At 45.9% G+C, this 23717-nt stretch overlaps 2 protein-coding genes across 7 annotated transcripts; one reads left to right on the top strand and one right to left on the bottom strand.

The window, feature by feature from the left end:
• The first annotated feature begins 2560 nt into the window (after positions 1-2560).
• SPRYD4 (SPRY domain containing 4) lies at positions 2561-4666 on the top strand. Of its 2 annotated transcripts, XM_037030092.1 has the most exons (3): positions 2561-2680; positions 3040-3404; positions 4353-4666. In XM_037030092.1, exons 1-3 carry the CDS (start codon positions 2596-2598, stop codon positions 4488-4490), a joined length of 588 nt encoding a protein of 195 aa, XP_036885987.1. In that variant the 5' UTR covers positions 2561-2595; the 3' UTR covers positions 4491-4666. The 2 variants fall into 2 exon arrangements, with proteins under 2 accessions (XP_036885987.1, XP_036885986.1); XM_037030091.1 differs by having other exon boundaries at positions 2562-2680; positions 3040-4666.
• On the bottom strand, positions 4632-18396 carry GLS2 (glutaminase 2). 5 transcript variants are annotated; one of them, XM_037030085.1, is made up of 18 exons: positions 17949-18395; positions 13403-13502; positions 12856-12977; positions 11934-12063; positions 11078-11157; positions 10833-10996; positions 10551-10609; positions 9216-9248; positions 8880-8938; positions 8335-8401; positions 8132-8182; positions 7757-7933; positions 6976-7107; positions 6561-6653; positions 6330-6391; positions 5759-5835; positions 5402-5465; positions 4632-5283 (listed from the first exon to the last, which is right to left on the bottom strand). In XM_037030085.1, exons 1-18 carry the CDS (start codon positions 18128-18130, stop codon positions 5127-5129), a joined length of 1809 nt encoding a protein of 602 aa, XP_036885980.1. In that variant the 5' UTR covers positions 18131-18395; the 3' UTR covers positions 4632-5126. The 5 variants fall into 5 exon arrangements, with proteins under 5 accessions (XP_036885980.1, XP_036885981.1, XP_036885984.1 ...); XM_037030086.1 differs by having other exon boundaries at positions 17735-18012; XM_037030089.1 differs by having other exon boundaries at positions 17931-17995.
• Positions 18397-23717: the final 5321 nt, after the last annotated feature.

The raw sequence follows: 23717 nt of genomic DNA, 5'->3' as shown, positions 1-23717 counted from the left end.
GGCCACTTTCAAGAAGAGTTGAAAGGTTCTTATCAGGGCACACATAACTGTTTAATCCAGTCTTAACTTTTCTAACTGCTCTCCTTATCTCCCCAGCATGAAACTCTGACAACATCCTCCTTCTGTGCTTCCTCAAACATGCCATTTTGTTTCCGAATCCAGACCTAACCTGTCCCTGTACCTTAAATGTCTTTCCCCCTTCTGTTTGTCAAGAAAATTTCTATCAATCACTTCCTAATTATTATCATGGAAATGTTAAAAATTAATTACTTGTTCATTAGAAATTAGACAGGCAAATCCTCTAAGTGATGAAAGTGAATTGATCAGATGGATAGTCCATCCGTAAAAGTGAAATGATGCAAAAGATGACAGGTAAGAAACTATTTGCTTCAGCTCTCACAACCAGGATAGAACCAAAGGAGAAATCCTATGGAAATACAGTCCTGAAACTTCCCTCTCATTATTACCAAAATGCAGAAAGAACTGGTAGAGGAGGACTTTCCTGAAGGAAATCTCTCTTCTATCCCCTTTGCTCCTGGATTTAAAAGGAATAGAAACCTCTTTTCTCACGCATTAAACTAGACAGAAAGGTTGAACCAGGTTGACCCCTGGTGGACGGAATGAGCCACTGCACTCCAAGAACGTAGGCACAAAACATTTCTTTATATTCATTCACTAATTCATTCAAAAAACAATGAACACTTACTCTGTACTACTGGGAATAATGAGAACCCGGGGCACAGAGAACAAAGGACTTAATTCCTATTCTTAATAATTCACAACCTAATGGATGAAATAGGTAGCTGCCTTTTTAAATGTTCTCTTGACAGTATTGAGGAGAATGGGAGACCAGTTGACAAAGACTAATGCAGTACTCCAGGGTAGAAATAATGTAATAGAGATTCAACGACAATCAGATATGTGAGGAGACAAAGGTCATGGACTTCCAGGTTTCTGGGCTGGAAAACTGGCTGGTTCTGGGTTGAAGCTCAGAGTCAGGGAATTTAGGAAGAGTAAGTTTATGTAGGAAGTCAGTGTTAGACACATTAAGATTGAGTTGACTGAGGGACATCCAGGTACAAAGGTCCAATAGGCTGTTGGATATACAGACAGATCTGGAACTGGGGAAAGAAGTATGGGGTAGAGTTCCTGGGAGTCCTTCTCCAGCAGGTGATAGGGGTCTCCACCGGCACAGATGAGATATTCTAGAATATGTATATTGGGGAAGGTTTTAGCTGAGATCTTCCACAGGCTGATGTTTCTCCTCCTGCTTAACCATTTTTGCTTTTCAAGTCATAACTGTAGCTTCTGAAAGTCCCTTCCCAACACTTCCTCCTATACAAGGAATCAGAGGCTACTCCTTTGCTTATTGAGCATCCTGTAAGGACTTAAATAATGGCACTTAGTGCATCCTATTGCAGCTGCCAATATTCTCATCCATCCCCTCACTAGACTGTAGACCTTTGAAAGAGGAACTGTTTTGTGAGGGAAAAAAAAGACCATAGGCAGTAGTCATATCATGTAAAGCCTTATGACCAGGCAAAGGAATATGATGAAGGCACATTAAAAGATTTATGCAGGGGGGTGGGACAATCAGATTTGTAATTTAGAAATATCACTGACTGTAGTGTGGACATTAGATTAAAGCAGGCAGATGAAGGCTGGGAGACCAGCTTTGAAGCTATACTATTAACAAGAGAAAGCCCCAATTGAGGACAAGGATGACTGTGGCCTCAACTAGTGCCTTCTGCACAGGAATGGTGGTTGGATCTCTGGAGTAGGAGAATTTCTTAAGCCCTTAAGGACCTAAAATTGCTTTTTTGAGGGATCGAAGAATGGAGATGGAATGTTGATACGGTACTGGCCAGCAGAGTATTGGGAGGTGCACGGGGCGGCGGGCGGGGTATAAGTGGACTAAATGGTATTGGAAAAATATATAAATTAATTTTAAAAAGAAGTGCAGATTGAAAAATTTAGGAAGCAGGGTTATACTGTCTCAACCAGGTGAAGATGTTAAATGTCATAATCAAGTACCTCATACCCTTTCACTCAACCAAAACAGTGTTTTTGGTTAAATCTGGAAAATCGAGTATTGAGTTAAACTCCCCATCCCTACCCCATATTTACAATATTTATGTATTTAATATTTATTAAAACTATCGCCTACCCACAGGTCGCTACTTATCAAGTTGTGTTCTAGGCTTCTCTCTCATTTAATTTTTTACTAAGGCCTGTCGGCTAGGTATTTTTATTTTACAAACGAGAACACTAGGGCTCACAGAAGTGATTTGTCTAAAGCTAAATAGAGCCGTGTTCGAACCCAACTGTTAATTCTAAAATCACTTTTAACCATCTTGCTACACCACCTCTCTAAACGTCCTCTCCAGTGAAAAAGTGAGCAGTATTATACCCCGCGGAAAAATTGAATAAACAGTAACCACCGCCGGTGACTCACTAAAATGGAGGGCCCCTGCTGGGCGCCGGCTCTAACGTCATCATAATGCGCGACCGCTTCTCCCGCTCCCTGTGTTGGCTGAGCAGGCGGGCTGGAGGCGGGGTCTCAGGGCAGGGGGCGTGCCCTGTTCTTCCCACAAGATGGCGCTACCCTTTGCACGTTCGCTGCGCCTGTGCCACTGGGGCGCCAGATGTTTAGGGGTTACTGCCGTAGAAGCTCGCAGAGGTAGGATTATCTCCTTTTACTCTCTTATACCTCAGAGTGGTTTTCATCTGTTATTCCAATTCCTCTTGGGTCACTTCTCCTCACCCAATGTGTGTTCATGTTGATTCCAAACCTATGACAGACACTATGTGGTTTCTTTCAAACCCAGGGTTTCGCCCGTCCGAGGCTTTCGGCTCCTTGGGCTGTCCGTACTAAAGCGCCCCGCCCCCCGCCCCCGATTTCTTGCACGCTTGACATTCTGATTGTTCCTTGCTTCTTCGGAATCTCAGGACTGCCTGTTTCAGATTACAATATGCATATATCACTAGTTCTAGGGTTCTAGCCCCTGTCATCACCCAGTCTCTTTGCTCTTCCTGCAGGAGTCAGTTTCAAACTGGAAGAGAAAACCGCCCACAGCAGTCTGACGCTCTTCAAAGATGGCACGGGTGTCAAATACGGCTTGGTGGGATTGGAGCCTAGCAAATTGGCCCTGAATGTAGAGCGCTTCCGGGAGTGGGCAGTGGTGCTGGCAGACACAGTAGTCACCAGTGGCAGGCACTACTGGGAAGTGACAGTGAAGCGCTCCCAGCAGTTCCGGGTAGGAGTGGCAGATATGGACATTTCTCGGGACAGCTGCATCGGTGTTGACGATCGTTCTTGGGTGTTCAGCTACGCCCAGCGCAAGTGGTACACCATGTTGGCCAACAAGAAAGCCCCTATTGAGGGCATTGGGCAGCCAGAGAAGGTGGGACTGCTGTTGGACTATGACGCCCAGAAGCTGAGCTTGGTGGACGTAAGCCAGGTTGCTGTGGTCCACACACTAAGGACAGATTTCCAGGGTCCAGTGGTGCCTGCATTTGCCCTTTGGGATGGAGAATTGCTGACGCACTCAGGGCTTGAGGTGCCTACAGGCCTCTAGAATGACCATCACTGAAGTCCCTAATCACACTGTTGGCCAGCCTCCTCCTGAAAGTGTCTGAAACCTTTTAACTTTGCCTCAAGCAACGGCTGGTTCCCCACAATTTGATGTTGCATCCTTTGTGCATTGTCTTAGTCATTTTCCTCTCTACCTGTGAAAGCTAGGCTACTGCCATTTTTCCTAGGCTACCATGAATGTGTTTTCCCCAACTTGCTTCCTTCAGTCCCTCTGCCTCCCTGTGCCCAGGCTTTCTCAGACCATATTCAGTCCTGGAGACTTAACTTTCATCTTTGTTTGAATTCATTCATCACTATGAATATCTCTGCCTTTGCCCATGTAACTTCTGTTTGTTCTTGGGGCTGTACTGAATCTTTCCACAGTAAATCCTTTCTATCTCTGGCTGCAGTGGTCCAGTCAATGACTTGGCCCTTTCTGTACAGCACATAACAAGTCTGGGCTCTGGGTCCCTCAGGATGTGTTTACTGGCCATGTCAGAACGAGAATAGAGCCCTCCTTCCCCAGTACCTCAAAGCTCGATGCTCAGCCCCACACAGCTGCAGCTGTCCTCCCCGTGAGTCCATCTGCCTTAATCTGCACACCTCTGACACCTGGTCAGTCCATTGTAATCATTGGTGTATGTGCTGCCAAAGTGAGCACTCATCATAATCATTGGACCAGTTACAACCATGACTAAGGGAGACACTTAGGGGATATCAAGGGGATTAGTGCTGCAAACTTTATTCTTGAGAAGTTCTATCTTCATTTCTGCTACAGTTGGAACTTCCAGAGGGAGGAGAGAGACCTGAGGTCTTGCACAATACACTTTTGGGCCTGCTCATACCCAAGCCCTCACCCTCCCACCCCCACCTTCGCAGTGGAATACACTTCACCCAAAGCAGTATTAGGGTTTGAAGAAAACCTGGGGGGTTGAGTATGTATGTGAATTATGTCTTTCCCTGTCTGACCCTGTGGTGCCATCTTATTCTACAATTATAATGCTGATGCAACTGAATGCCTCTAGGGGAGAAAAAGGACTGGGTTTAGCAAAAATAGTCATTTGTGTAATTAAAGTTTATTTGCGCATAAAATACTTTCTCTGTCTATAAAACTTTTGTTTCCTGGCCAAGGCAGGGGGGCAGATTTCTCCAGACAACTAAAGCCAGGTGCATAGCTCTGTGGATATATATACATGTGCATGGCGGCTAGAGCCTCTTCACCACTGTCTGACTTGTGTGGTTTCTTCGGGGAGAGGAAGAGGGGAACTGGGTGAAGACCTGGGAAAGTTTTGAGCGGGCTGGGCCATTAGGCTATACTTTGAAGAAGCCCACAGTCTCCACGGAAAGCTCTAATGCAGGTATCCACTGAGGCACTTTGCTGTACTTTGTCTGCCAAGGGAATGGGCTATTTTGACTCTCACAGAAAGCGCTGGTCTGCCTCTGTCACTGCTTCAGTGCGGCTCTCCATCGCGTGTGTTTGTTTGTTGTTTAGGGGTTCAATGTGTGGCCAGTTCATGCTTTTTCTTGAGCAGGGACTGTGCATGCTCCACGCTCACACCATGCTCTCTAAGTTCTCTTTAGACAGATCCTCAGCTGCTGTTTTAGCCTGAGTCTCAGATGGTGTGTAGGAGTTCTGATAATCTTGAAGCAGTTTCACCACCTCCAGGTGATTGAACTGCACAGCATCGTCCAGGGGAATGTTGCCCCACCTGCGAGGAACAGAGGAGACAGGGAGTGCCCTTGTCCTGCACATACCAGCGGTGGCCAGAGGGCAGAAGTACAGAAACTGCTGCCCGCCCCCAACCCCTTTAGGTTAATCCTACTCACCTGTCCTTGACAAAAGGGTTCACTTTGCAAGCCTCGATCAGGAATTTAACAACTTCAATGTGTCCTAGGAATACAGGCAGAAGGAAAACAAGAGGGTAAAGATCCTGAACCGTTTTGTTTTAATATTGGTACAGATCCTTGGCAGCTGGAATTCTGAACCAACAAGCGGGGGGGGGGGGTTCTCGTCTCATTTTGTTCCCTGCAGTACCCAAAAGGGTCAGCCTGCAGACTGCAGGGCATCTGGACAAAACAAGTGGCTGCCCCCGTAACCCTGAGGGCATACCCTCTGGAAGGTACTCTTGTTAGGAAAGGAAGAGTCTTAGCATCTACTTCCCCTCTTAGTGAACCTTCAGATACCTTCAGCTGCAGCAACGTGCAGGGCTGTGCGGGAGTCATAGTCTTTCTGTTCCATGTCCATGGCTGACAAGGCAAACCTGAGGGCAGTGGAAAGCAGCTGGAGAAACCCAGATCAGCCTAGAGTCACTTAGGTCCTGTCTGAAGTGGGTTCACACTGGATAGGTTCCAGAGCTTATGCCTAGATCTGTAGACCTTGCACAGTCCGTGCTCGCTACCTAGATAAGACTTACTCCCACATCAGAGAAATGGGAGTGTGATGGTTCCAGAAACATCCCTGTTCACCTGTGGTAGGTACCCCGTACACGTTTGTAGATGTTGGTAATCCATTTAAGGCAGGGTCCTTACCTACCACCTCTGCTTTTAATGTCCAGGTTAATCATAATGGTGGCTACCATTAATTAAGATCTTACCACAAGGCACACTGTATTTTGAAAAAAAACTCATTTAAATGCAGCGTGTGTCCATTTTATCTGACTCTAAATCTGAAATACTTAACTATTTTGCTATGATGACTCCTTGTGAGATCTCTGACCAGGAGTATTTTATTGTGTTTACTTGGTCACAGACATACCTTCGAAGAGCTGAGACGTCTCCAGTATAGGCAGCAAATAACAGGTTCACCACCGTTTTGTTCTGGAAAACAGATCATACCCACTTGAGCTTAACTGTGACTCTGAACCCACCCATGCCCAGCTCTGCCCTATGACCCTCCTCCATGGATGCTTAGCCAAGGGTATTCCTGCAGTGTTAGGGAACGTTCTATTCTGAAATATTCTTAGAAGTCACCTGGGATTTCCCTTACCCTAACTTCTCCCCCTTCACGCCGTGGGTCTAGCTTCCGAGCACAGTGCCTCAGGTTGTCATAGTTGTGGAAATTGAAGAGAGACACCAACCTCTAAAATGTAAGCCAAAGAGATATTTAAAAAATTATTTCTTTTTAGAGAGAGGGGAAGGAGAGGAGAGAGGGAGAGAAACATCAGTGTGTTGTTGCCTCTGATGCGCCCCCACTGGGGACCTGGCCCACAACCCAGGCATCTGCCCTGACTGGGGATCAAACCGGCAACTCTGGTTTGCAGGCCTGTGCTCAGTCCACTGAGCTACACCAGCCAGGGCGTAAAGAGATTATTTACTTACCCCTTGCACTTATACTGCAGGAGCTAAAAATTGCTTTAGTTACTTATTTAATAATATTTAGTATTACATGCAAAGTAACTCACCTGGCAGAAATTGATGCCCCTGTGACTGTTCCCCAGCTTGTCCAGTGGAGGGGACAGACACATTATTCCCATGACATTGGGTACCACCAGGAGGATGGCTCCTGACACAGCTGACTTGGCTGGCAGGCCCACCTTGGGACAGAGTTGAAACAGGATGAGCCTGAGGTACCTCAAGCCTGGGTTGACAGTCTACCCCAAATGACAGCATGGGCAGTGCCACACCCGTCTCGACCTTTGGGCTTGTCAGTTAGCTTTTCTGATTCCTGTCCTCCCCTTGCCCTGTTTCAGTTCATGGCTTCAGTAGGGAAATACTTACTGAGTATCTACTCTGTGACTAAAGCTAGGATTAGGACAAAGCCTCTCATTTAACTTACATTCCTATGCTGGGAGATAGCAAATAGGTAAACAAATAGAAATAATTACCGCTTATGGTAACAGAAGAAAAGATGTAGGGTGCTATGACAGAGAAGGAAGTAGGAGGGAACCACTTGAGAGGGTGGTCAGAAGAGCCTCTCTTTGGAAGTGACATCTACACGGAAGCCTACAGAGGAAGCACCAGCCGCATGGAGGGCGGTGGAAGGCTCACTCAGAAGCCGCACACCTGCACCGGTGTGTCGGAGGGGACGGGTCTGACAAACGCCCAGGGATTCTAACTTCCTGGCTGGAAGTTAGGGAATGAGAGGCGTGAATAAGATTCTACCTCTCCACCTTCAGAGACTCCGTGTCCTCTCTTGTGGGCTATAGGCTTGTGGCAAATGGATGGAAGGGCCAGGGCACTCACGTGGAAGGCAAACTGGCCAGAGAAGTCATACATGCCGCAGGAATGCATGAGGCTGAGGGTGTTACGCACGGCTTCAGCACTCAGCACACTCTCGCCTGTGATGGGGCAGATCCCACCATTGGCCAGGGTGGCGGCCATGACACTGCCTGATTCACAGGTCACCTCCACGGAGCACAGCTACGGAGATGAGAGAGAGGTGAGGGTGTGGTGTGGGTGTGAACATTGTGTCCTTGGATGCAGAGCAATGTTCTTGGCATCGTGATCTTTCAACAAGTTCCCCTGGTGTTTCTGGAGAGGGGCATCCCGTTGGGTCAGAGCAAGGAGCACAGCCCATCCTGTTCCCTTGGCCCTGAGTGAATACCGGTGTCTGCCTACCTGGAAGTAGAGGTCGAGGGCAGCCATCATGTCCACCCCCTTAGGGAAGCACTGCAAGGAAAAGGAAAGGAGAACATTTTTCTTTAGGCCATCAGTCATCCCAGTCACTCTGGCCGGATCTCAGCCAAAGTTCCTAACCCCAGCTGCCCTTTGCCCAGCCACGGCATTCCCAGGGACTTTCTCCACCAGCCTCTCCCAGTTACCTTCTTTTCCTTTAGATAATAGCCAATGGCGTAATTCCGATCCCCCGTTTCCTTCTCTGACTGGAATCTGAAGCAAACACGCAGTTTAGTACTTGATGTTTGAGGGGTGGGTGAGGAGAAGGGGGGAAAATACTTTCCCTGAGAGAGATGGCACGTGTTAAACTGAATCAGCCCCTTTGTAATTTCTTACGGTAATACTGGGACATTTCTGAACACCAACGAGCACTGGTCAGAGCTTTACTATAAAGTGTGAAAAACAAAACACCCCAAACTGTCTGGTCATCTAGGCTAGGAAAACTGGCGTGGTTTTGGCTTTGAGGGGCTTGGCAAGAAACCCTCACCCTACCTGGGTCACTCACTACTAATAGAAATGGAGTGAGTTCTTTTACAAAGTAAACAAACGCCAGTGAAGGAGCTCAGGAGAAGCTGGGAGGCCAAAGTTCCCCTGGGATTTCTTCCTCCTAAGACTTTACCATCCCCCTCCTTCATCATCCCCGCCCCACCCCTTACAACGCATTCAGCCAATCCTGTGAACAAGGCCTTACGTGGCATTGCTGAAACCCATGTATTCATTTCCAGCCATCTTATTCAGATACTGCAACACCTAGAGGAGAAAAAGGGGCATGGAAGGCACGAGGTGGGTGAGGACCCTACTGAACACACATGAGGTTAACTCTCCGAACTTCTCAGTCCTTATCCCAGCAGGGGCTTCAGGTAGCTTTCCTCTCTGAGGCCCACAGGTCCCCACACCTCGAGAAAGAAGGCTTCTAGTATGGGCTGGCGCACTACCAAAGTGGGGTAGAGCCAGGCACCGGGGCGGGTGGAGAGGACAACATGCCACGGAGAAAAGCAGCCAGGAACTGAGTAGCGAGGAAACTTACAAAATCAAACTTCTCTGCTTTGTTACAATCCATCTGCAGAGAGAGGGAGGGAAGGGGGGAAGGAGTCAGTATTTCAGCCTAGGGGGGTGACAGGGGAGGGTCAGAGGCCCTAGTCAAAGTGTTCAACTGGTTTTGCTCCTGGGAATGTGTTACATTTTACAATGACTTTGTTCTTTTTCTTAAAAACAACGGAGACTTTTTTGTATCCATGCCCATGCAGAATTTTTATTATCAAGTAATGAATACAAACAGCCTCACCCCATCTAGAACCTCACCATCCCGAGTCTCACTCCCACTTCCATTCTCAATTCCAACCCTCATCCCCACTCCCACTTCCATTCTCCTGATTCCAATCCTGTCCTCAAGCCCCAACCCCTGCCCTTGACCCCAGATCCCCATCCTTACCCCCATCCTGGACCCTTACTCTACCCTTTCCTTGGCTCCCAGAGCCTTCTCCGGGACTGGAGTGAGAGGAATACGATGAAAGTGTATGTTGAATATAGTATAATTTTCAAGTATATCAATTATTTTGATAATTAGAATAAAGCTAAAGATTTTAACTAGGAGTCAAGTCCAATAGGGTCTCCTTAGATGGGAATGGGTGAGGCAGGTCCCAGATACAGAACTGTAGGTAGAGCTATCCCACAGCAAGGGAGGGTCAGAGCCTGGTCTCCCCCCACCCCCATTACTTCCCGCACACACGTCAACTACAGTGTCAACACCACAGGGACTCTGACACCTAAGTCCCTGGGGGAAGGGTTCTCAACACCACCTTCCCCAGGAGAGGCAGTGATTGGCTCCGGAACATTACTGCCCACACTGCTCTCAGGTTCTTGCTCAAGCTCTGGGAGACCTACAGCTGACAGGCCAGCCCGACAGCCTTACTCAAGGCCAACTCGTGGTTCCAGGTGACGTGAACGGCTGCCCCGGCCTGGCCATTCACCCTTCCCTCTGTGTGTCTTCACAGTTCAGGTGACGTGAATGGCTGCCCCAGCCTGGCCATTCACCCTTCCTTCCGTGTTCCCCTCACCCAAAAGTGTCCAATCAGCACCTAGTAGTGCTGTCCTCCCACCTATGTCTGGCATTTGGCCCTTGGTCCTAGGCAGGGGTCAGGACCTGCTCATTCCTCTAAGGGCCAGGAAGCTCTGGGTGCTAGACTAATGGGTGGGGGCAGGGTACAGTTCCTTTTCCTAATATCTTCAACACAGTATGTGCCCTCCCTGCCTCCTGGGGGTCCTCAAAAGAATCAAGGCCCCACTGGACTCCCTGGAGAGCTGGACAGATATGAGGTATATAGGAACAAAGGAGTTTAGAGAAGGCTAGGGTGGCACTGACCTTGATCAGGGAGCTCACGACAATGGCACCAGCATTGACCATGGGGTTATGGGGGATTCCTAGGGAAAGACAAACCACCCAGTGTCTTATTAGCCACTGAGAAAAACCGCATTTTCAGACTACCCAGTCTACTGACTAGACAAGAAAGATTTCTTTGCTGGGAAGGATGGAATGACAGAGCTAATCAGGAAGGGCAAAGAAACCAACAAAAAAGGACAGAGGTGAGGGTAGGGATAGGAAGCAGGCATTTATGAGTCTGGCGCGAGCTCTGGTGGTGTTCACCTTCCTCACTGAGGGAGAGCGTGTTGTAGCGCAGGCCACTAGGCTCCTTGCCCACAAACTTGTGCACATAGTCGGTGCCTAAGGTGCTCACGGAGATGGCGTAGGTGAGGGGCTTCACACAGGACTGCAGGCAGAAGGGGATCTTCGTGTGGCCCACGGAGTGTCTGGAGGTAGACAGCTGCCATGAGAGGTGGCCTGTGTTCCACCCCGTGCCCTGCCTCCCTCCCTCGAGCCCAGGATCTCACCGCTGACCATCCACCGTGCACAGGGAGACACCCCACAGGTCCGGATTTGACTTGGCCAGATGAGGGATGTAGGATGCCAGCTTGGGGAGAGAAAATGGACAGAATGGAGATACGGATGTGAAGAAAGGGAACTGAGCTGAGGTTGAGGGTCAGGAGAATCTTTTAGATAAAAGCTGAAGTTTGCCCTGGCTGGTGTTGCTCAGTGGATTGAGTGCGGGACTGTGAACTGAAAGGTCACCAGTTTGATTCCTGGTCATGGCACATGCCTGGGTTGTGAGCCGGGTCCCTGCTGGGGACGTGCGAGAGACAATCTATCGATGTTTCTCCGGCACATTGATGTTTCTTTCCCTCTCTTTCTCCCTTCCTTCTCCCATCTCTAGAAACAAATAAAAATAATATCTTTTTTTAAAAAGCTAAAATTATTTTTTCTGCAGGGCAGCAGGGTTCCCTCTTGCCTATTGTTCCCAGAGTTACCTGAGACTTAAGGTCCTAGAAGACCTTGTCTTTCTGTAGCTCCGCTCCTACGGAGATGGCAGTAAAGCCCATGGATCCAGGATCAGCTTCCTTTTTTGGTTCTTAGGCTCAATGACCGTATAGGTCCCTTTTAAAGTTCTATTGCGTCCTAATGCCAAATGTCCCCATATAAACCTCAGATCCCCCCCCACCAAAAAACCCCCCAAACCTCAGATTCCCTCACTGTTCTAGAAATCACATGTATAGAAATACATAAAGCCCTTCCCCCTATTTTTAGAGGTTCTGGTTCTCATCCACTGGATTCCCAGCCCCGGCAACCTCCGAGAAGCAGGGCATGTCTGGCCCGAAGCCCTCGCCACTCCCTCAGTCCTCCGGCTCTCACTTTGCCTCCAGCGAGCTCCTTGGTTTCCTCAAAGATGCGATCCACATGGCCCGTGAACTCCTCAAAATCAGGAATGACAAACTTCTTTCGGAATGCCTGCGTCAGGAGTACAATGTTGCTGCTCACACACCTGGATTCCAGACACGAGTGGGTTAGGGAGCTGGAGAGGCACAGCTGTGACTCGCTCGGGAGCCACAGAAGTTGGGAATAAATAAGGTGTGAGGAGTCATCAGGTTTGGGACCAATAGTGGCGTGACCTTTGGTACATCTCATTATCTTTCTGGGTCTTAAGTTTCTTTGCCTCTAAAATGAGGGGTTGGAATAATGTGGGAAGATATCTCAAGGAAAAGAAATACCCAAATAATATTTTTGATCCCAAATATTTATATTTTAATTAAATAGTTGTATTTAAAAATCCTAAATCATATAAACATATTTACATATATTCCTATATGTATGTAAATGCATAGGATATTACCTAAAAGACACCTACTCAGTCCTGGCCAGGCAGCTCAGTAGGTTAGAGCATCATCCCGATTTGCCAGGTTGCGGGTTTGATCCCCCGGTCAGGGCACACCCAAGAAGCAACCAATGAATGCCTAAATGAGTGGAACAACAAATCACTGTTTCTCTCTCTCTCTAAAAAGATACAATAAAAATAAAAGATATCCACTAACATGTTAATGCTATTTACTTCTTGGAAATGAAACTGGGATTGGGGAGACAGGGAAAGGAGAACATGTTTCTGCACTATTTGAACCCCTATAATGAGTACATGCAGACTCGTGTGTTAACGTGTAACAGACAAATAACAAAATAAAATGAGAGGCTGAACTATCCAATCTCAAGATCCCTCCCTGCTGTTACAATCTATGCCCAGAAACAGCTGAGACAGAAGTGTTCTTGTTTCTGGGGCCCTCACTTTTGGAAGAGATCCCGGTCTAAGAGGCCACCACTGCTGGACCGCCGCACCATGAGGCGCATCTGGCTCAAGCAGTCCCGGAGCCGGGGGTCTGACGTCTGCAGCCCAGTAGCCTTCAGCGCCTTTAGGGTAAAGAAGAAGCTGGTCAGGTCAGCTCCAAGGACAGTAATTTAATCCTAATCTTTCCTGATGGATAACAATCAGCTCAACCCCAACTACTACATTAGGTGTAACAAGTGGGTTTCCATACTAAGAAAGGAGGGAATGGAGCAGCTTTGAGGCTAAGGGGGGTTCCTGCCCTATTTCGTCGCAGCAGCTGGTTTCTGAACTCCTTGGGTCAAAGTCCCAGACCAAGATGGGTTGAGTCAGAGGGTCTAACCTTCCCACCCTGGGCCAGGGACGGGATTGTTTCATCAGGCTAGGCATCTACTATTCGTCCTCACGGAGCAGCCCAGTGTTAGCTGCCCTGCACTCGTTCTACCCTCCGTGCCCCGCTTTCAAGAGATCCCAGGGGATTAGGGTTCTGAGCAGGTGGAGAAGAACTTACGCTAGTGAATTTATGGATAGGGATTCGTTCCTGTCCCTCAGCAACAGTGTAGAAGAGCAGATCACCCAAGCGGGACAGCATGTCACTCTCTGATGAATCACTGTTTGGGGGCAGAGATGGGGAAGAAGGCAGGAACCTGAGAACTGCGGCCTGCTCTTCCTTCCAGAACACGGGTGTCCTGGCCCTAGGCCTCCTCTGAGCTATCTGATCCACCCCTGTAATTCCAGCTTTCACATCTGTCCTGAGAAGTCTTAAATTATACTCACTAGCTTTCTTTTGTTCTTGACCTTTATTTCTAGCTGCCTTCTGGACACTTCCATTTCTAGATGTCCCACATGCAACACAACATGTCCACATGTGAGGTCATTTCACCTCCTTCTCCCTGCTCCTCTTCTTGTGTTTCCATCTGGGTTCACAGTATTACCACTTACCCAGGTGCCAACCATTTGGATAATTCCTTATATCCATGTTCAGTTGGGTGAGTCTACTTTCATAATGTCTCAAATCCACCCTCTTTTCTTCTCTTTCCTGGAGCCAGCATGGTATAGTAGAAAGAACCAGAGTCTACCCCCGAATAGCAGCGTGATCTTAATATAGATAGTAGGGTTATTTAATACTGTTGAACGTGCTTCCTCATCTATAAAATAGGGTAGTAATATCTGCTTTACAGGGGTGATGTGAGGCTTTATTAAAATAACATTCCACAAAAAACTGTCTTTCACAAAGTGATGTTTGGTAAATCATGCTTCCTTATCATCAGCTCCTTACCCTCTGTTACCTAACACTACTACACTCTCTGGACTTCCAACTCATCTTCCACAATGCGTCAGGTATCTTTGTAAAACTCAAATATCATTTCTCTACTTAAAAACTTTGATAGCCGCATAGTGTCTAAAAATAAGTTCTTAGTTCCTGCTATGGCACCGAAGGCTCTTTAGAACCTGCTAACTAACATCCTTTCCTACTCCTCACCATGCCCCCACCCTCCAGTTATGCCAGGTGGCTCCCCAAACAGGCCAGGCACTGTCAGGCTTCCTGGCCTTTGCTTATGCTAAAACTTCTGCGTGGGACAACCTTTATCTCCTTCACGTTGCACAATCCTGCTTATCCTTCAGGGTCCAGATCAAATGTTCCTAACTCCATGAAGGCTTCCCCAAACCTCCGGATTTTGCTATGCCGATGGTGTGACCCAACACACTAGGTTACCGACAGAGGAACCTCCCTTGTTCCACTGTTAGGTCTTCGTGTTTTACGTATTTCTGTCTTCCTAGTATTGAGCAACATCCCCAGCACATAGTGGGTCATCAGTAAAGAACTACCTAGTTACATTTATAGAAAGTTCTGTGTTCACCGAATTCTCTCTCTAGCTGGCTTATAACACTTAAACCTCCAAGCACTGAAGACTTTTTGGTCCTTCAGAGTTCTCCCATTAGTATGTTAACAGGTTTGGAGGAATTATTTGATTAGATCATTCCAAATATGACAGCTATTTAAGATTAAGACCCTTCGGAACACGTTGGCCAAACAATTTGACTTCCAGGTATTTACCCTGTGAGTGTACTCACACAGCTACAAAGTAACATATTCACTGCAGAGCTGGTGATAGTAAGACTGGAAACAACCCTATGTGTATCCACCGGGAACTGAATAGTAAACTATACTACATCCGTATATTGGAATATTATGCAGTGTAAAAAGAAGTGAGGGTGTACACAATATCGGGGTGATTTAATATGATGTAATATTAACTAAAGAAACAGGCTGTAAAACATTGGTGTTAGCACGGTACTATTCATGTTTAAAAGGAAAGAATATATATATATATATATATATATATATATATATATATGGACACACACACCATATGAATTTTGAACCATACGGATATGCATATATTATCTACTGAATATGATATATATGACTATGAATATATTAACTGTTGAAACAATGCAATAAAAATAAAAAGCCTCTCAAGAAGCTAGGGATGTGAGTGTATGTATTTTGTTCAAGGAGGAATACCAAGAGAAGGGGGAGGTTTCCTGTTTCCAAAGAAATCCAATGGTCACAATGAGCCCAGTGCCTGTAGGGAAGTGAGGATTCATGTGGTGACAGAGGAAGGGATGAAAAAGATGCCTTAGGAATACCCCAAGAGGGAAAACACACAGGAACACTTTGAGGGCAGGTCTTTCTGCCTGAAGCTGAACGCAGACAGAACATAATGCCATTCTACTGAGTGTATTTCGAGCCTTAAAAAAGCTGCACACCCTTTGACCCAGATACAGATTGATCTACGATGTAATGTTGAGGGGAAAAAGCAAAGTGAAGAACAATGTGTATAATATGACACCATTTGTATTAAAAAAGGGAAATAAAATCAACATGTATTTGCTGATATGGGCATAAAATATCTCTAGGAGGTTATACAAGATATCAATGACATCTCAGAAGAGCAAAATTTCCTAGCAATTTAAGAAATAATTGAACAAATACACAAGAATATGTAGTAACTAAGTTTAAGGTTTGTTACATTATGGTACTTCATACAATGGAATCTTAAAGTGGCAAAATGGCAGCCATTAAAATGATAATATCGTGTATATATACATTCTATGATATTAAAAGCTGTTCATAAATGGAAAAGATAGGTTATGAAAAAATATGAATGCCATGATCCTATTTTTGTTAAATTCTATATATACATGTATAGAATATATATAGATATATATCACAAAATTAACTGGTTACACCTAATATTGAGTTCTTTCTTTTTTCCTCGATGTTGTACTTATCTTGTTTCTCTTTTATGATAAAAATACAATAAAGCTAAATATTAAAAAACAAATATCCCTGGCTGGTGTGACTCCGCGGACTGAATGCCAGCCTGCAACCGAAAGGGTCACTGGTTCAATTCCCAGTCATGGCACATGCCTAGGTTCGGCCAGGTGCCCAGTTGGGAGGCATGTGAAAGGCAATTGATAGATATCTCTCACACACCAATGTCTCTTTCCCTCCCCCCCTCTAAAGATAAATAAATAAAACCTAGAAAAACCCAATAACTTGAATAACAGGCGTTTTCTCTTTGCAGCCCTCCTGCCCCGGCACACAAGAACCCCTCTACCTCCTGGTTTCACACTCCCAGAGCCCATCCCCTTCCAGTGCTCTCAACTCCTGCCCAAAGGAGCATCAGTCCAAAGCCCTTAGTGAGAAGTCCCTGGGAGCACCGGCAGCCATAAGCAGGAGGATCAAGCTTCCTCAAAACACTCCCATCACCTGACTCCACTGGATAAGGAAAGGGGACAGAGGACCAGGACCTTCCTCCCCATCCCACACAAGGTGTGAGGGTGAGGGAGGTTAAGCCTTTGTTCTATCCCACCAGCATTTCTCTCATGGCAATTATTTGGGGAAAGTTGGAGGGGGGCAGTAGATCAGGAGAGAGAGGGCTTATTCTGTAAAGTTTAAATATTCCATGTCTCCTTGAGAAGAGGCTGATGGAAAAGTACAGCATAAAAATTATCAATGATAAACAAATAATACCTGTTGGCCTGTTACCTGTCAGGACAGGGACTCCAGTGGTAGTGAGGTAGTGCTGTGTTTGACTGGCTACTTTAATTATGGTGTGCGTGTCTTTCTGAAAGTCATCAGTAGATGTCAATGACAGAGGAGATGGTCCATTTCCTGTTCCTGTTATAACAGAGCAGGGGCTACTTGGACAGTATGTATGTTGACTTCTAGGGAGGGCAAAATTTCCTGCTCTGCTCCGTCTGCATCTGGGAGAAAAGAGGCTCAGCCACTAAGTGTTCTTAGGTAGTGGGGGTTAGAGGTGCAGCCTCTCAGGCAGAGTAAGAGCCCAGGATAAGAGAGGAGAGAGCCCTTTAGATAATTAAGGCTGAGCAGCAGAAATCATAGATCTGATGGGCTCTGGTTTGGAAAATCTGCGTCTTGTTATTCTACACGCCCCCCCTCCATTATAAAGATTTTCCTCATTCAACAACCAATTGGAAAACCACCTTTATTCACAACTTAGGGAGCCCTAATAACGCACATACTCAACACTTACGCAAACGACACATACACGTACCTGCGTACTAATAATACAGGCGCATCACGCATTACACGCTCAGGACACGCCGAAACATAGACACAACACACTGACAGACCCAAGTACAGCAAGATTCGAGGCGAGAGACTGTTGCATATCCACGCATTCCTTAAAACGTACGCGAGGATAGGGGAAGAAAGGGAAGGTGAGGTTGGGTGGCGCATACACGACCCTGCACTCAGACACGTGCACCGAGAAACACTCCGCATCTACGTTCCCAGTTAGGTACGCACCTCGAACAGGCACCATCCCGAAGACCGACCTGACCAAGCGCCCTGCTGGGGCGATGGCATTTTACCGCTTGAGCGCGGCGGACCCAAAGCCCCGAATTTAAAGGAAAGGGCATCGCAGGCTAGTGAGCGAGGAGAGGCGAGATGCGCTCCCGAGGAATGGGACTTCAGAGCTAGTGAGTGGGAGCCTGTTCCCTACCCGTCGCGCAAGCCTTACTGATCCAGGTGCTGCGGCTGGTGGCTGTGCTGCGTCTCCCTGCCCTGCGCCGCGGCCTCACTGAGGTGGTGCCGGACACGCCCGCCAAGGAGGGGGCTCCAGCTCAGCTGACCCCAGCCTCCCCGCCGACAATGACTGCCGGCCCCGCTCAGAGCATTCTGCAGAGCCCTCATGGAGCGCATCCCCCTTGCACGTCGCCCGTTCCGCCAGAGCGCCCAGGACGTCTGAACAGCGGTTGGAAGGCGGAGCGGAGGAATCGGGGTGAGGACAAGTAGGGGGAGCTCTGTGATCGAGTGCGAGGCCCGGGAGGTGTAGGAGAGTTGGGGCCTGATGGGTGGGATTGTGGCAGGAGGAGGAGCCTGTCCCTATAAGGCTGTCCTACCACTGTCAAGAGCACTCAGTACCCACTAGACAGAGGAAGGGTCTGGTGTCTCGGGTTAGGGCGGAGGGCGCCTTAGTGCGGGGTAAGAGGAGGTCGGTGCCTGAGAGTTGGAAAGAATAATGCCAAGGTCCAATCATTGAGGAAGCAGACAATTTGAGGGCGGGGAAAAGAGGAGCCGACCCAATGAGTGCAAAGAGGTGGGCCGGCCGCAGAAGCCTGCGGATTCCGGAGGGGCTGCGACTCTCTGGGGTCGGCTGGCGCGTGCAGACGCTGAGGGCGGGAAAAATGTGATTGGGGTGCTGCGAAGCCCGGCGAGCTCCGCGGGGTCTCGGCCAGATCAGAACGACGGAATTGAGAGAAACAGTGGTAACTCTCCACACGGATAAAAGCGAACCCTATTCAAGAGGCAATTTAGCAACTTTCAAAGGCCAGAATTGGCCCTTAGTAACCCACCTCCTAGTGTGGCGTATTTGGTAGCTGCTTAGGAATTGGGTGTTCTTAACGCTAAGCCCTTAAATATTTTATAAACCGTTAAATACTGCCAAAATTTTAGCTATTTTTATTTCTTGCTCCTGTGTTCCTCATTGAACACTCAGAACATGCAGGAATTTTTATCACTTGCAGCTAGAACATTCACCTGCATCTTCACAAGGTCTAACACAGCATTTTTATTTACTAGGAACTCATGTAAATAAGAGCTATTATCTAGTGTTTGTGGTGTGCCAACCCTTATGTAGTCTATCCCTTCCTCCTACCAGAGACCTACAAAAGTAGTTATTAGTTATGTTTTGAAGATGAGGAAACTAAGACTCAGAAATTATGACTTCTTCGATTAAGATAACCTAGTTAATAAGTAGTGGGGACAGGAATCAGACCCAAGTCTCAGACTACAAGCCTCTCTCCATCAGTTAGTTCTTCCCAAAATTAACTGTTGAATTGAATTATCCCAGGAAATGACCTCATCCCCAAAGAAAGCATTATGACACAGTGCTGAGCCTTGTCTAGAGGCTGGCTGTATCACAGAATAATCACTTTTTAATTTTGGATTAAAATGAGCTCAAGGGTAACCATGGGAAAATAATAATCAAAACTATAGCCCTGGCCGGCTGGCTCAATTGGCTGGAGAATCCTCCCTGTGCATCAAGGTTGCAGGTTTGATGCCCGGTTAAGGCTCATACAAGAAGCAACCAGTGAAGCATCAGCAAGTGGAACAACAAGTCAATTTTTTCTCTCTCCTAGATCAATTAAAAACAAAAAAGAGCCCTGGCTGGTGTAGCTCCGCGGATTGAACGTGGGCCTGCGAACCAAACAATTGCAGTTCGATTCCCAGTCAGAGCACATACCTGGGTTGCAGGCCAGTTCCCAGCAGGGGACACATGAGAGGCAACCATACCTTGATGTTTCTCTCCCTCTCTCCCCTTCCCCTCTAAAGATAAATAAATAAAATAAAATAAAAGACAAACTTCGATTCCCAGTCAGGGCACATGCCTGGGTTGCAGGCCGGTTCCTTGCAGGCTAACTACCAGCAAGGGACTCACCAAAGACAACCATACATTGATGTTTCTCTCCCTCTCTCCTTCCCCTCTAAAGATATATAAATAAATAAAATCTTAAAAAAAAAAAAAAAAGACAAACCTACCCTGACCAGTGTAGTTCAGTTGGTTGGGTGTTGTCCTGCAAAGCAAAGGGTCTCAAGTTCAATTCCTGGTCAGGGCACATGCTTAAGTTGCAGGTTCACTGCTAGTCAGGGAACATAGGAGAGGCAACTGATCAGTGTTTCTCTCTCTCTCTCTCTCTCTTTCTCCCTCCCTTCTCCTCTCTCTAAAGGTAAATAAATAAAATCTAAAAAACAAACAAACAACCAAACAAACCCATAGTCTGGTGTGTTCTATGGAAGGGCAATTCTCCTTTGCCTTGGGTAGGGTTGGAGGGTTTATTTGGTTTGAAACAAGATGGAATGACTTTTTTTTTAGTTTCTGTTCATTTTTCCCTTGTGCAGTCATTCCCTGTCTGCCCCATCTGTTTGGCCTATGGGAAGGACTCTCTAATTCAGGGACTCCTGCTTGCCCTGGGCTGGCTCATGCATGGTTTTGTCCATTAAGATCTTTAAGAGAGTTTTGGGTCCTAATGCTTTGTATAAACTCAAGCCAACATTAGTTTTTCCAAGTAGAACAGGTCAATTTTATCATTGTTTCTTAAGAACGTATTTCTTTGAAGCTTTTTGAGCTGTCAAGAGAAAGATAACATATGTTAGGGGATTTCTAAACATTACCCAGAAGTTATTTGTTTCCTTTTACTTCCTATTGTTTTTTTGAATTAGCTTTAATTATAATCTGTAATGAGTTCCTTACTCTTTCTCCCCAGTTCTTTCTAGAAGTAGAAACTGGTTGGGCAGTGAAGATATTCTATCCATAGAAGTGGAGGTTGTTTGCATAGAGAACTAGCCTCCAAAGGAACTTTGGCCTTTGGACTCTTTTTACTACAATATTGCTGCTTTTGCGTGAGGATGGAGCACGAACCAGTGACTTGGGAACAGCATTGTGTAAAGTATAAAATATTCAAGAACAAGTTCGTCATCTCAGGTGGTAAAGCTTGGTCTTTTTGGTTGTTGTTTCTGATCGAAAAGGACCCATCTAGTTGAATCTGTGCGAAAGTATTGGCCAATTGCGACATGGCCAGCTGTAAATGAGGCTTTTCATAAGTGAGAGAAAACTCGTGTATTCCCAATAGGTTTTTAGGTCAGTCCCTGACCTAAAAAGTTTTAGGTCAGAGTTTTGTGAGATATGGGGAGAATTGGTCCTAATGATTTTAAATTCTTAAATCAGAAAAGCTAAATCCCTCCCCACGGGTGTGGCTCAATGGGTTGGACGTTGTTCTGCAAACTGAAAGGTCACCAGTTTAATTACTGGTCAGGACACACACCTGGGTTGCAGGCCAGGTCCCTGGTTGGGGGCGTGCGGGAGTCAGTTGATCGATGTTTCTCTCACACATTAATGTTTCTCTCTCTTTCTCCCTCCCCGCCTCGAAAAAGAAATACAAGGGTTTTTTTTGTTTTGTTTTTGTTTTGTTTTTTTAAGCTAAATCTGTGGTACAAAATTGGAAACTTGATGTTTATGTTTGGAGAATGTTTACTTGTTATGATTTAGAGACTCTCACTTATTCAATTACTACAAGTGAGCGATTGTTTCACCTAAGTTATTTTTTTCATTAACTTTTGTTCTGCTAATGTAGCTATTGCTGCACACTCCTTCCTGCATTAGTTCCTCCACTTGGAAAGATAATCTATTTTACTGGGTAAATATAAGTGGTGGGGGTCCTGATATCATCATCTTCCATTCATTCAATGAATATTATTTATTGGCTTACAGTGTGTCAGGCCCAGTGCTAGGGAATCCAGAAATTAAAACAAACTAACAAATAGTTTCTGACTACTGGGAAAAATGAGAAAGCCAGTGTTTAAATTCCTAATGAAAAATGCCAAGATAAAGAGCTAGGGAGAAGGAAGTATAAAGAAGGCACAGTGAATTAACTCAGGTTAAGGGGCAGCTGAGAAAAAGAGGAAGAAGACTAAAGGAATGTTGGGCAATGGGAGCCAACTCTTAGAGGATGAGAGCCGTTTGTAAGGAGATGAAGAGAAAGGTGTTCCAGACAGAGGGCTCTGCAAGAACAAACAGCATAAGAGAAACATTTGAAGGACTTCAGATTAGTTGGAATGAGAATTTGGTTGGGGGCGAGAATGTGTGAACTAGTGAAGCAGGAGATGTAGGTGGGGTCTACATTCTGAAGAATTTTCAACACTATGATAAGAATATTCAACCATATTCCAAAGGCAGCTCCGTAGTTAACCTTTCATAGCTTCTCTACCTCACTTAAGCTCACCAACCCACTGCTTCACAAAGGAGCCCTCAGTTTTCTGCCGTTACCTTTGTAAGCCATATCTATCTCTCCATAGAGGAATATGGAGGAATTGAGGAAGAGGAATAGTTGAAGAGGAATCCTTCCTCACGCTCAGGTTAATCTTTCCACTTACTTTGCTCTATTTTTCAGCCTTTTCCTCTCTAATGACTCTATCCTGTAGCATTTAAATATTCTCAGGTCTCTGTCACCTTAAACGGTCAGTATATTTTGACTCTGGGTATGAGTGTAGTTAAAATGTATTCTAGTTAAGCAGCTTTATGCAATTCATATTTTCATCAATATTGCTCTTAAAATAAAAATTGAGATATAGCCCTGACTCATGTTGCCTCAGTTGGTTGGGCATGGTCCCACAAAGCGAAAGGTTGCTGGTTTGATCTCCAGTCAGAGCACATGCCTATGTTGTGGGTTCTGTCCCGGGTGTGTGTGAGAGACAACAGATTAATGTTTCTCTCTCACAGCAATGTTTCTCTCCCTCTCTTTCTCCTTTCCTTCTCCTCTCTAAAAAAAAATTGATAAAAACAAAAAAATTGAGATGCAGTCGATGTATTTTGACTCTCATCTGTATTCCTTCTACTGCCAACTTTTTTGAAAGAATCGTTACACTTACAATGTGTAATCCACTTATATGGATTTCTCATTCATTCTTCCGTAATGGTGAAACTACGCTGATGCTGCCGTTGTGTTGCTTTGGGTTTATGGGCTTTCAGGGGTTCATTGGAGCTGAAAGTTTAAATATATTAATCAATCCACCAACTATTAAAAATTGTTAAGGCATCATTAGTAAGCAAATGTTTTGAAATGGATTTAAATTCTAGCCAGAGCACTATGGTGCTGGTGCACGTTTTAACTTGTTATTAGACCTTCATGGAGTAAAGAAATTTTATATAACTTCAAATATATCTATGATATATTCCAGTGTGCTCTCCTAATTTTTCTTTGGTTTAGCAATACAAAACCAAATTTTCAGGACTTAAAAAGTATAAACATAAGCATGTAAAAAAAATCACAACATCGCGGTTCGATTCCCAGTCAGGGCACATGCCTGGGTTGCAGGCCAGTTCCCAGCAGAGGATGTAGTTCCTGGCAGGGGGTGCACGAGAGGCAACCATACATTGATATTTCTCTCCCTCTCTCCTTCCCTTCCTCTCTAAAGATAAATAAATAAAATCTTTAAAAAAATCACAGCATATCATCACACTGGTTAGATTTATGATGCCTAATACACACTTTCTATTTTACTTCATAATGTCTTCTGTAATTCGTTTTCTCTGATGGCCATAAGAATAAATTTTAGGAAATCTGAATCATTATAATATGCTAAGAGAATGGAGATTTTTCCAGAATCCCTAAAAATATTTTAAAAAATCCTTTGTAGCCCTGGCTGGTGTAGCTCAGTGGATTGAGTGCTGGCCTGCGAACCAGAGGATTGTGGTTCGATTCCCAGTCAGGCCACATGCCTGGGTTGCAGG

This window comes from Sturnira hondurensis, unplaced genomic scaffold, assembly GCF_014824575.4.
Source record: "Sturnira hondurensis isolate 20B ecotype Veracruz unplaced genomic scaffold, ASM1482457v3 Scaffold0020601, whole genome shotgun sequence".
Classification (NCBI taxonomy): domain Eukaryota; kingdom Metazoa; phylum Chordata; class Mammalia; order Chiroptera; family Phyllostomidae; genus Sturnira; species Sturnira hondurensis.
This window is presented reverse-complemented; position numbering and strand designations above follow the sequence as displayed.